Source organism: Myxine glutinosa (genome assembly GCF_964187855.1).
Source record: "Myxine glutinosa chromosome 12 unlocalized genomic scaffold, kmMyxGlut1.1 SUPER_12_unloc_2, whole genome shotgun sequence".
In the NCBI taxonomy this organism is placed as follows: Eukaryota; Metazoa; Chordata; class Myxini; order Myxiniformes; family Myxinidae; genus Myxine; species Myxine glutinosa.
In genome coordinates, this window is record NW_027616356.1 from 707,899 (window position 1) to 721,856 (window position 13,958).

At 46.1% G+C, this 13,958-nt stretch overlaps 1 protein-coding gene across 3 annotated transcripts in view; it reads right to left on the reverse strand.

Annotated features, from left to right (window-relative positions):
* ATG7 (autophagy related 7) overlaps positions 1–13,958 on the reverse strand; it is a 52,711-nt gene that overhangs the window by 7,065 nt on the left and 31,688 nt on the right. For 2 of the 3 annotated variants that reach the window (XM_068132642.2, XM_078768651.1), the window contains 4 exons: positions 9,097–9,209; positions 6,775–6,865; positions 4,295–4,439; positions 2,173–2,331 (listed from right to left, as the gene is read on the reverse strand). In XM_068132642.2, coding sequence (XP_067988743.2) covers positions 2,173–2,331; positions 4,295–4,439; positions 6,775–6,865; positions 9,097–9,209 — 508 coding nt within the window. Of the gene's footprint in view, positions 1–2,172; positions 2,332–4,294; positions 4,440–6,774; positions 6,866–9,096; positions 9,210–11,072; positions 11,191–13,958 lie in introns of those variants that run through there. The other variant, XM_068132643.2, reaches the window with a different exon arrangement.

A 13,958-nucleotide genomic window follows, 5' to 3' on the forward strand; every position in this document is an offset into this window, starting at 1 on the left:
TTTCGTGTTTTCACGAAAAACAATATGGCGGCCGAACCACGTGACCTGTGACGTCATAATTACCATTAAAATATTCTGCAGACCGAGTCCCCCCTACGGTGAAAATTTGATTTCAATCGGTCCTATTATTGCAGAGAAATTGGTTTTTAAAGGAAATTAAAACTTAAAATGGCACAGAGTTAAGGATCATCAGAATTATCAGAATTCCCAAAGTTCAAAGTGCCATAATAGTGTAGCAGCATAGCAAACCTGTTGTGCATTTTGTGATACAAGCACCAAATTTGGCACAAATGTACATTAATATGTTGCGAACATTTTCAGATATTGGGCCACTTGAAATTCCGTAATTTTTTTTTTCAAATTTCGTAATTTCAAATTTTTCGGGTGACACCGTCACAATTTCGGTCTTCGAGGCCGGCCGATATAGTGGGGCGGCTTAGCCCAAATATTCAAAAGAATTGTGCATTTTGTGATACAAGCACCAAATTTGGCACAAATGTACATTAATATGTTGCGAACATTGTGTGGTCAGCAATGAAGACGAGAGTCTGAATTACATGTATGCAAAAGACCTTGTGAACCAGTGAAGCAAATACACGGGTAAGCATGAATTAAATCTAGGGCATGATATAATTTCCATGATGTTTACCTCTACACTCAATGGTGGAAGGAGGTAATGTTTTGATCCCAGCTTGTCTGTATGTCTGTTTGTCTGTTAGTCCACAAAATTCCAGACAAAGCTTGTAGTAGTGGTAGTTGTAGTGGTAGTGGTGATAACAGAAATTGTTATATAGAACTGAACTTATATTATTATTATATGCAGAAAATAACTTCATTTCTATATGCCCTGCAGTGGACAGGTTAATTGGTTTATGCACTGAAGGGGTCACCCTGGTGTGCACTGCTGTGTTCTGCCTCACTGAGTTGTTCAGGTATGATGTACTCAGCACAAGCTTCCGGTCGGCCCGGAGGTGGGGGTGTGGGGCCTGTCACGGAACGTCAAAACAAACGGCCTGCCGGGGCCGCCCAAAAGTCGGGCGTGAGGGGCGCGTCCACTAATGGAACGCCTCTCGCTTCCCAGATCGAGGGCCACGTGGTCAGGAGAACCTCGTCCCTTCCGGTCACACTTTGCCTATCGGCCGGCCTCGAAGACCGAAATTGTGACGGTGTCACCCGAAAAATTTGAAATTACGAAATTTGAAAAAATTTGAAAAAAAAAATTACGGAATTTCAAGTGGCCCAATATCTGAAAATGTTCGCAACATATTAATGTACATTTGTGCCAAATTTGGTGCTTGTATCACAAAATGCACAATTCTTTTGAATATTTGGGCTAAGCCGCCCCACTATAACTTTGTCAAAATGATCGAAACGTCGTGAAGTTCGAACTCGATCTGTAACTTATCATGAGGAAACCATGTGCCAAGTTTGAAATCATTAGCATTAAGCGTTTAGAAAAAAAGTCCGGAAAACTGTTCTTTGCGTGATGGACTGACGGACTGACAGACGGAGGGACGGAGTGCAAACCTATAGTCCCCTCCGGTGTACACCGGTAGGGGACTAAATATGATCAGGACGAGTCAGGCCATTTTCCACAAAACCCCATGAATGGCAGTTTTCAACATAAACAAAATTGGTTCCCAATGAAAATCACAAGTCCATGTCCAATCACAAGCTCAAATTGCAAAGAATCACCATGAGTACATATTTTGGGATACCAACCCCACACCCTGCTTAAATTGAAGAATCTGCTACAGGCTCAGTGTGGGGTATACTCAGTTTGGCCCGCTTGAAGTTTATATCATGGCACAACGTTTATGATACTGGGATCCCAAGTTCAAATCCCATATTATATTCATAATAATCAACCTGGTTGCAGTCCATTGCAGGATGAAGGCCAGACTCCACTCAGGTTGGGGGTATGGGCATACTCCGCAAACTGGCAAACTGCAAATTGAGGAGTGAGTTTGGGCAGGAATTTGGAATCTGATATTTTGTCGATTAAATATGATATATTGTCTTCCCATCAATTCTCTGAGTGGAATGAAGAAAGCATAGCGGGAGAAGTCATACATTAGCAAGGAAAAAGTGAACCACACAACACATTTGAATATTTAAAATACAGTAGCAGCACAGGCCAGGAAGGACAGAGGATGCTCAGTACAAACGCACCACTCCAGGAAATATCTTGCGGAGTCTTTCTGCTGCTGTTGGTGCCTTCAACTTCCCCCCGGCAAGACAGTCCTCATATTCATACAAGGGTTGTCGTACGGGATTAGAATACGACACTCGGGAATTATCAACCAGCGTCATGTGGCGTACACCCCATGCCTGCAGTCCATGTCATGAGGAATGCATAGAGAGGATAAAAAACGAGGCACACAGACACAGGTACCGAGTTCAGTCAAACATGTTCAAGTTGAGGAATTTAAATTCTCAAACTTATCTCGCTGAAAAACAATAAACGCCGACAACATCACGAATGATGCGCCAGAATAAATCTCCAGACGCAGACAAAGCAAGACTTCTGCTGTTCATTCAATATGTGGAATGGTCCAGCATGAAACATCATAACCCGTATTTATTGAAAAGATTAAAGCTAAAGTCAGCATGACAACAGACACTCCGGACGAACCAACATTGCACACACATGAGAAAACATCGCTCTAACGAGATAGCCTGTTCAGCGGAGCTCAACTAAGGTAAAACAAGGAGCTCATCTGGATCGGTGAAACATCACTGCAAGGTATTTTGGAGGTATACAGGGTGTTTCAAAAAGATGAATACAACTTTGACTTCCTGCCATGTCTTTGTTGTTTGACCTATACCGTTTTCCTTTTCAGGGTTTGGTGGTGTTATCATGGTATTTGTTCCCTGGGATTTCTAGCTCCGTAGGTTAACTATGTCATTGACAATGGAGCAGAAGACAAAAGTGGTGGCTCTGTGGTATGAGACAAAATCATATGCAGAAACCCGCCGGAGGTTCTGCCAGGAATACGACCTCAGAACACGTGATGGACCCACAAATTGTGCCATTCAACGTATTGTGAAACATTTTGAGCACTAGGGTACAGTGCACAACCAGAGCAAGGGCAACAGTGGCAGGCCAGCATCAGTAACCAAGAGCCATGCCAACATCGACGCCTTGCAGGATTCTGCAGTGGACACAAGAAGTCCCACCGCTGGTGCTCCCAGGAGCTGGGCATCAAACCAACATCAGTCTGGCATATCCTCACTAAGGAACTGAAGCTTTCCCCATACATCATCTCCATTAGGCATAAACTGAGCAAGATGACATGAGAAGGAGACTTGATGTGTGCAATTGGCTCAGTGACAGGATGGAGCGGTACCCAAACTGGATCAACCTGATGTGGTTCAGTGATGAAGCCCATTTCCACTTGAACGGTTCAATCAACAACCACAACAACATTTTCTGGGGGGCAGAAACACCTGAGACCTACAGGAAAGTTGGACAGAACTTTGGAGTCAGGATCAATGCCTGTCTGAACCGTTGAGGGGCACACATCAAGAACGTCAATTACAAGGATTGTACGTAAATGCCAATTTCAGACCTTCGGCTCTCACTAACTCTAGCAATGTCTTTACTGCAATAGCAATTCGATAAAAAAAAAAAATACCATGTCATATTGTCATAAGCTTTCAAGAAATGTTTGGTTCACATTCCTGAGGTCTCTGTTTCTTTTTAAATAAACGTTTAAATTGTATAATCTTTTTTGAAACACCCTGTATATAGATAGACAGGTTCTCGTACAAAATCCAGTTGGAACAGTGATCTCCACGCAAAGGTGACATTGGTTCAAAGGCCTACAGGATGACCTCTGACTATTCTGACCTATTCTAGTGGGGAACAGGTGGCGAGGCTTTGTTGAGCTGGGAAGCATAATGGATAGTGATAACAATGGGGGGTGTCTGCTGTCGATTCATGAAATGCCATCATGAGCTGCTTTGACCACAGATGTTCATGCGTGAACAAAGGACACTCCAAACCTCAATTTTGCAGGATGTGCAGAGCAGCCTCCACTATTAATAAAGCCTACAGACAAAATCTATTTTTCAATGCAGAGCACAAAACACTTGGGTGCGAGATAGATTTGCAATGAAATGTTTTTTTTAAATGAAAGACAAATAAATGCAACCACACAAACTTAGCGTCAACCAACCCCCCACCCCCCCAATCTTTCCCTCACATTGTGCCTAAAAAAAAAATTCCCCCCCCTCCCCCCCGAACTACACAAGAAAAATTTAACCACCTCCACATCATTGCTCAATATACCAGCAGGGTACGCGCTACATGGCACCCGAGGGTCCCTACGCCAAGGAGCAGGCAGCGCGTTTTTGTAATGGCGTCAAGGTTCAGGGACGGAACCAAACGCCAACGCATCAGCTTCAGGTTCAGGTCCACTGACGATTCTGCAAGACTGGCAAAAAACACGGCAGACCCAACACCTGAATTCAAGTGTTATAAAGGGTCAATATCGATGCAACAAACACGTACATCGGAAGCACAGGTCACACTGTCAGCTTTGTGACATCATATCTCGTAATACAGGACCACAAAGGCATCTGGTTATTATTACATTACAGTGTAGAATATACAGTGTAAGGGTTTTAAGTCAACTAGACGAGAAGAACACACTTCTGGGTTCATTCAAAAGTGGAAATCTTTATCCCAGTCTCAAAACTCCACTCTCACTCCCTCTCTCTGTTCTCTTCACCCTCTCTTTTGCTCAAGGTCATCTGCCATCTGCTTGGAAATCAGCCAACATCACCACTTTACACAAAAAAGGTGCAAAAACAGATCCTAGCAACTACAGACCAATCAGCCTTCTCCCAATTATCAGCAAAGTCATGGAATCCATCATTGCTTCGGATATGAAATCTTTCCTCTTCTCCAATGGCTTGATCAATGATCATCAATTTGGTTTCAGACCTGGTCACTCTGCTCTGGACATGCTGCTTCTGCTGTCTCAACAATGGATGGAGGTCCTCAATGCCAAACAGGAAATTAAAGCCGTCTCCCTTGACATTTCACGTGCCTTCAATACGGTCTGGCACCCCGCTCTGCTCACCAAACTCTCCTCCTTTGGTATCCATGGAAATCTCCACGCATGGCTGGCGGACTTCCTCTCTAGTCGTAGTCAACGTGTGGCCCTGAATGGGTTTCTCTCATCTCCTCTTCCTGTTCAGGCTGGAGTTCCCCAAGGCAGTGTTCTGGGCCCTGTGCTTTTTCTGGTCTTCATCAATGATCTCTCCGACTCTCTTGAAAATCCTCTCTATCTCTTTGCTGATGTCTCCACTCTCTGCCGCTCCATTCCTCATCCCTCAGATCGGCAGTCTGCTGCCTCCTCACTCTCTGCAGACCTGGACAAAATCAGAGACTGGGCAAACAAGTGGAACAAGTCTTTCAATCCTGACAAATCTCACACTCTTACGATGTCTCTCCGAAAAGACCGACTGGACAACCCTCCCATCCACTTTCTGAATAATCCTCTCCAAGAAGTTCTGTCACTCAAGCTTATGGGTCTCACTATCTGCCATGATCTTTCCTGGGAAAACCACATTTCAAATCTGGCCTCCAAAGCCAGTCGCCGACTGGGCATCCTCCGTCGTGCGAAGTCCTTCCTTGGCACACCTGAGCTCCTCACCACATATAAGGCTTTCATCTGCAGCTCAATGGAATACTGTTCCCCCCTCTGGGCTGGTGCTCCTGCCACACACCAAGCTCGTCTTCACGCTGTTGAAACCAAAGCGTTCAGAATCATTGGAATCTCCCGCGATGAAGCTACCTCCGAGGGCCTTTCACTTACTCACCACAGGCAGGTTGGTGGTCTTTCTGTCTTCTACCGACTCCTCTCTGGCCTTGCTCCTCCAGCTCTCTTTGGGCTCTGTCCCCCAAATATTCCTACAGGTCGCACAAGATCTGCCTGCAACCCTCTTATGGTTAAACTGCCAAAATCAAGACTCTCTGCTCACCTTCACTCAATCATTCCTCTTTTCTCCCGCCTCTGGAACAAACTCCCTCACTCTCTTCAATCCCACTCCTCCCCCCGGTCTTTAAAACAGCTGTTCACCACCATCTCTTATCTTCCCCCATCCAAAACCTTGATCTTTTCTACCCCCGCTAATTTCACCCAAAATCCACTTTTTTGAAATACCAACTTCTTTCCTGGAAGTCCTTGGTGTACTGTGTTTATACTTCTCCCACCCCCCCCCCACCCCCTTCCCACGCCGCCTTCCCCCAATCCCTCTCCCTCCCACACATTCCCGATGTCCCTGCTCTCAAATGTTGTGTTTATGTGCTTCCCCTTCTCTCCCCATCTTGTCTACCGCTCCCCTCGTTATATACTTTGTTTGTTTGTCTCTGATTTCTTTTTGTGATAAATGTTAGCTCTTTCATGAGCCTCGATTCTGTATACAAAAAAACAAAAAAACAAACAAAAAAACAAGCCAAAGTGAGTTCAGCAAAAATCAGAGCATAAAGCACCAAAACACCTGACCTATACAGTAAGTGTCCATCAACATTAATTACATAAACAAGAGTGGACCATGAACAAACCCATGTACGCTATGTCAAATTTGAATATGGGTTCTCAGCATCATGAGCCAGAAGTTCAGATAAAAATATGATCAGGATGACTAGTCGGGTCATTTTCAACAAAAATCCATTAATGCCAGTTTTCAACATAAATGGTGAGGCTGACACTGATCTTTGTTATTTCTGATACCAACCACTCAAACTGGGACCAGTCTTACCGTAAGGGATCCATACAGTCACTGAGGTCAACCATTCGGGGTCCCAAGGATCCCTTCTCGTTCTTCTCCCATCCAGAAATATGTGGGCAGCCTGAAGGAGGAAAAGAGGAGTAAAGTCTGTATTGTTGAGCACGCCATCCATGAGAGGGGAAGTTAAGCTGCCAGTCTAGTTTGAAAAAATAAATAAACCAGATGGTATTCATAGAAAACGTACCCTGCACAGTCAACTTGGTGCGAGCTAACTCTTCTCATGAATTCCATCGTGACGGAATCACCATGTGCACTCTAATTTTGAACATATAAGGTAATTATCTTGAATGCTAAGAAGAGCAGAGAGAATTCAATTATATGTATTGAACCAGAACTGTCACATGGCTACAGACGAGTACTACTCTCAGTGAGGCAGACCAGGTAATGTGACGGAATCACACATGGGTGACGATTTTCATGGAATTCATCTTCTGTTTTTGAACGTTTTTTTTTTTCTTCTTTGATCTAATAGGGCTGCCAGACCACGTGAGTGATGACGTCATAAATTTATATTCTCTAATAAAATTGTTGCACAGATCACGCTCAATAAATTTCAAACTGATCAGACTAAGCATTGTCCCAGTCGAATTATGACATCATAATTACGGCACCAGTTATGTCATCGTTAACAACACCTATTCCCAATATAGTTCTTTACAATGAGCCACATTTCAATTTTTTCCATGGAGCAGTTTTGGAGATATAGAGGTGCAACGTTTTTCAGTTTTTCCAAGATGGCGCCTGTACCACATGACCTATGACGCCATGATTATCATTTAAAAATTCTACAGGAGGCGCTCCTATGGTGAAAATTTCGTGCCCATCAGACCAAGAGTTGCTGATAAAAAAATTCATAATGATCGGATAAGTGTTGTATTTGTCGAATTATGACGTCATAATGAAGGTACCGATGACATCATCATTAACATATCTTATTCCCCAAGGGGAGTTCTTTACAATGAGCCATGTTTAAATGTTTTCCATTGAGCAGTTTCGGAGATATAGAGGTGCAACTTTTTTCGATTTTTCCAGGATGGCACTGCTACCATGTGACCTATGACGTCATAATTATCATTGAAAAAAATTCTACAGGAGGAGCCACTCATTCTGAAAATTTAGTGTCCATTGGACTAACAGTTGCAGAAGAATAGATATTTTTTATACTGATCAGATCAAGCGTTGTACTTGTCGAATTATGACGTCATAATGAAGGCACCGATGACATCATCAATATATCTTATTCCCCATGGGGAGTACTTGACAATGAGCCATGTTTCAATTTTTGCCATTGAGCGGATTGGGAGATATAGAAGTGTAACGTTTTTCCAAGGTGGCGTCCGTACCACGTGACCTATGATGTCATAATTATGAATTAAAAAAATTCTACAGGTAGAGGCACTCCTGTGGTAAAATGTCATGTCAATCGGACTAACGATTGCCGAGAAAATGAATTTTAAAAATGCAGACATGTACGCCACACACGCACGCAACCGAATGCCAAAGCTTGCTTTTCACTTCGCGAGCGCAGGGTAATCAATAAAAAGAGCGGTATTTAAATAACGATAACTAGAGAGTTCATAGAACACCTGACACTATGCAGTCTTGAGAGAGAGGAAAAAAAAAAAAGGACGTGGGGGAGAGTCTGCGAGCAACAAATTTGATTGGTTGTGATGACGTAAAATGCTGTATATTTTGGCCTGCTAAACAAAAGGTTGTTGAAAGTGCTAATAAGGCGATTTGTGTTGCACAGTTTTTCCAAGTATATAATTCAATTGAAAGAAAATAAAGATTTTAAACTTCGTTTAAAAAAAAAAAAAAAAGATTGGGGGGAAGTTTACCGCCGTTGCTGCAGCGTCTTTTACACCACCTTGTATAAAATGTTAAATTAGTTCATAGCACCTGTCGTGTGTCCTTTACAACGTCGCTACAATAAAACAAAGTTTCCTGTTTGGAATGATTTTGAAATTTGTTTCACTGCCAGATAGGCAGACTGATATTTTTTTTTTATCTCACTCCTCCCTGGGCAGGTGCGATCAGGACAAATTCAGAACCAAAGTCCAGTACGTACTATTAAACAACGGGTTCGTTTTCCGATTAATGCTCCTTTGATTTGTGTTCAAAATGGAACATTCCATTGAAATAAAGTTGTTTCTCTCTCATAAACAGACATTTGTGGACAGACAGACAGACAAAGTGAACCAATTGCTTAACCCTGCTTTTTCCTTCGCACACAAGGTAACAAGCTTCCCCAGGGTATGTCTATCAGGATGGTCCTTGCAAAACCTGACTAACCAGTGGAAGGCAGTTGAGGCAGGTGCAGACTGAGCAACAAACTGTGTGTCGAGTTCCTGTTGCCGAATGTTGTACGATCACGGAAACATAGCACTTCCACCTGCGTCACGCTCCTGTGGGTACACACAACCGAAGCATCACTCACACACCACAGGATACATACAACACCTCAATGTTACTCAACAACATCCATTCTCACTATACAGTTGAATACATATTGTTACGGACTGCGGATAAGATGTTAATTTGCCGAGCGGATGGCGCCGCGGCCCGAACTGTTTTTACAATGACTAGACCCGATCCCTTAAACGTGGGCCAAATCGTGCCACAGATATTCAATGGGGAAAAGACAAAGGCGACACGGATGTGAAGAAGAGGAAGACAGAAGTAGGGAATACGAATATAATTTATTTGCTATTTACAACCAAAAGTAACCAAGGAGAAGGAAGGATAATAAAATAATTTACAGAAGAAATCAAAGAGACACAGTGAAAATCGCTAGCTTATCTAAACAGGCTTAATTAATACCCTGGACAGAACAAACAAAGACGGACTCACACGGGGAATTGCAGAGTGGATTGGCTGGAAGGAGGTGGGTGGCTGGAGGGGGAGGAAGGCACGGAGCTGGCTGGAGCTTGATCCCGCACGGGACGTCGGGCTGGACTTCGACGGCCGCCGATGCCACCGATCCTGTCGTGTGCGCGGGGTAACGGGTCGGAGCTGCTTGGTGGAGCCAACGCTGCTGGTGGGGGGTCTGGCGTGACGGGTTCTCTCTCCCTCTCTCACAAACTCCAGGACTCTCTTCAGGCTTGTCTGTGATCTGATCTCCTCCCTCCTCTACTCTTGCTCTCTTTGCTTCGCTTCGCCACTTCTCTCCTCTCTCTTTCTTAGTCCAACTACTTCAAGGCTTTCGCGCGCGCTCTTTATAGCGCCTCAGGCGATCAAGCCACTGGTGTCCAGGACACACCCATCGGTGAGCTCGCCTCGGCCCTGATTGGTCGGCACGGCCCTCTGGCTCCGCCCTTGATGACGATGGGCGGGCACGCCCAGGAGTCGGCAGCTCCTCCCCCTTCTTCTCCGAGCCGACCTCGTGGCGAATGGAGTCGCGGAGGGAACAGTTGGCAATTTGTTGGAAGGGGAATGTGAAGGGAAAGGGGATCTACTCTTATTTCACTTGGTGCAATGGAGTATTTCAATTAATGGAAGACACAGCCTTACACTAATACACATAATAAGGATATAACTACTGAACAGGGATATATGGTGTCCTTCGTGTATGTTTTATGGAATTAACTACGGGAACGCCCTTTGACCTTTATACAACAACAAATGCAGGAAGGAAGGTGACTTTTTACAACTATTCACTACACAACAAAAAAAAAAAAACATTCTCATATCCACAACACTGCACCCTCCTCCCCTTAGGCACGTCCCGGGCCTATTAACTTTTACCTTAGTGTGGCACGTAGGTGTAGTTCCCTCTACATTTAACCTGACCCTGAGTGCGACAGTTTTAAAACATAAATAAATATGTCCCGCTGCTCCATTGCACCCTGCCTAACAGATTCATGCCCACAGCTAACCGAATTGCGGAATGGTCTTCAAACTAAAACACTTACGGTGGGGGCGCATTATTTACAATGACTACTTTATTTACAAAACGCAACCCAGGACCTGTGATCGTTCTTTTGGGGGGGTGAGACAGTCTGCCCTGCACACGATGCACCATGAAAGCACCCAAAAACGCACCAAAGCACCATCAAGCACCAATCGGTGCACAGTCATCACTGTTCATTAAAAAATAAAAACAACAAACCCTGGTGCTGGTCTTCCTCTTCGGCTCCCTCTGCTGGCCATGTTATTTTCCTGTGGTTGTCATCTTCTTTGCTGGCGGCCTATTTGGATTAAAATAAAATGCACCCAACGTGTCCATTGTCATTTATTTAGGGCCCACAGGGCCGACTAGTGTGGTTCACCTGTGGGGCATAGGTGCCCTGTGAGCAAGGTCCGCCAGCAAGATCTCGGGCCTTCATGGCCGGTTCCAGCAGAGGGGCCATGCCCCAACCCATGGGGTCCATCAGTGGTGCTCAGCCACAGACATGTGGTCCATAAGGTGGTGTATCGATGCAGACAGCTGTGGTTGCGAGAGTTTCGGGCACCCAATGGCGGACTCACGCACGCTCCCCTTGGCGCCCAGTGGCGCACAGTCCTCATGTGGGAGACAAAAGGGGAAAAGACAGATGAGCGAGGGGTAAGGTCACAAGGGTACACATCAAGAAAGGCAATGCAAGGCAAGGTGCGTATGGAGACGGAGCGGAGAAAAGCTCATCCCTACCGTACGTCACCCCCCCTGTCACCTACTCTACCCTTGCCCTTACCCCATATTTACAAAATCTACACATTTACAAATTCGTCACTACTGTCACGTCTCCCCTTATCTCTCCTATACCAAATTCGTCCCCACAATCCCTCTAACCAAAATTTGCCATCACCCAATTCATCATCAATCCTCATAAGGAGGGAGAGATGGAACAACAAGCACAATGTCACACCCACGTCATGATGCGTCTCACATTCCAAACATTTGCACAATAAAAATAACAAAACAACCCGGCATGGTGTGGAGGTACGTCATCCCAGGTGAGTGGATGTAGATGGTGCGAGGAGATTTTCATCCTACTTTCTAAATGACATTAACACACCTTACACTACCCGGGGTCTTTCCCTGCCAATCCATTGGCCAACTTACACTATGGGTTCTAAAAACCAATTCCCATTGACCAAACTGTGGTGCTTCTCAATTTGGGGTTTCACTCCCCCGATTCATCTCCCTGTGCCCTTGCACAATTTCCGGGCTGAGTCGTGTAGCTCTCCCAGCAGGTCTACCCACCTGCACACCTCCACCACTGTAGTTGCCACTCGAGCTTACCTAGCTCCTTGACCTAACCTATCTAACTGGGGAAGGCCCCTCCTGGCTCTGTCACCCCTTGGTGCCCTCTGGCACTGGGCTACCCGGGTCCGTCCTCCGGATCCTCGGGCCCCATCCACAACAACTCTACCGGCTCCCAGAGCCCACCTGCGGCCTCACCTGGCCGACATCCTCACAGTGGTGGAGTGCCCAATCAACTACACATACTAACAGGCTACACGCCCAGCCATTTCCACAACACTAATGCACCCATCCAAACATCATTCTTCCACCACGCACCACAGATGCCAATATCCAACCACAATTTACCTGTACCCTCTACCTAACACTTAAACTACCCTCACCGGGTATTTGTGATGGGGGTCCACTCTTCCCCCATTCACATCTCCACACCATCCACTCCACTCCACAGTTTCCATCATACTCACTCCACGACCATCCATTCCAATACTCCATATACTCCACACTCCATGTAATCCATACAACCATTCTCCATTCACCTGTTGTTGCACACCTGTGCAATCACACCTGGTGCCACCTGCACCCTCCTTCCTTCCTGGACCATTTGGTCAGCACAATACACAATCACCTTCTCTCACTCATACACTGCTCCACACACCTGTTCAGTTGCACACCTGTGCAATCACACCTGTTACTCACACACGGCATCATCTGAACTACCTGTTGCCCTGCTAACTTAGTGCTCCCCGTCTTCCCTTTAAACTAAGCACATACCACGTCATTATCATCCACTCTAATCTACCTGCGTCCCCACTACAGGTATCATTGTCACTACCTAACCTTAACGTTACCTAAGGTCATCTCTCGGTCCCTATCATTATATCCTAACCCTCCCGGGCTAGTTTTCACTGCCATAAACCCCATAAAACTAGTGCTCCTTTGCCCCCGCTGTGAGAGATGGCAAAGTTTCCATCCCACCACATCGGGTATCTCTCACTACCAATTTTGCACACCAAATTCCAGCCAATCAAAAATTTGCCAATCACTACCAATCATCACTCTGCCAATCCTTTGCCAATCATCAAATTTTACTTTTTTTCTAATTTCGGGTCCAAAACACTATTCTCATCATCACAGTCTACTCACTAGTGCCTCTCGGTGCGCCAATTCATCTCTAAAGCTCGGCTTCGCAAAGCCGAGCAATAAATGCGGGTGGTTCGTTGCCAGCGGATGGGTCCGTCCGGCATTCGGTGCAGGGAAGGCGGTCTACTCGGCCCGAGATTCCACGCACCATCGGGGCACGGGACCGTCCGATGCCCCAATCTCGGCCGGCCGGAGCGCGGCAACCACAAGGGGTCGCTGTGTCGGCCCTTCCAACCGGACCGCCCGCTCCGCCTGGCGGAGCTCGGACGCGACCGTTCCGAGCGAGGCCCAGCGTGGATCGCGTACGGCGGTTCTTTCGAAACCGCCATGGTTCGGATCCCCGCTGGTCCTCGCGGCACGTGAAGCCCGGCACGCACCGAGGGCCCGATTCGGCTAAACGTCGTTCTAACCGCTAACCCGGTTAGCGTCGATGCTCCATTCGCATGCTTACACCCCGCAGCCCGTTCCTTGCTCATACATCCAGCCGTCTCCATGCTCTTTGTCATTGCACCTTCCCTGACACACCCAGGTACACTCAATCCGCTTACAGACTTGGTCACACACCTGACCACCGCACACCTTTGCACACACTCGTCGTTCGCACACCTCACCAACACACCTCTTCGCGCCCCCTCCTCTGTGACAACCACAGGTGTGCTCTCACTTGCACACCCAACCACGTGCCTCACTACCAACTCCAGCGTGCATTCCCATACGCGCTCTACCATTCCAGGTGTGCATCCTTCCATTCCAGGTGTACATCCTCTCTCACCTGCCACAACAAACTCACGCTCCGTGTCACTCTCACTACTCTCACCTCCACACTCGG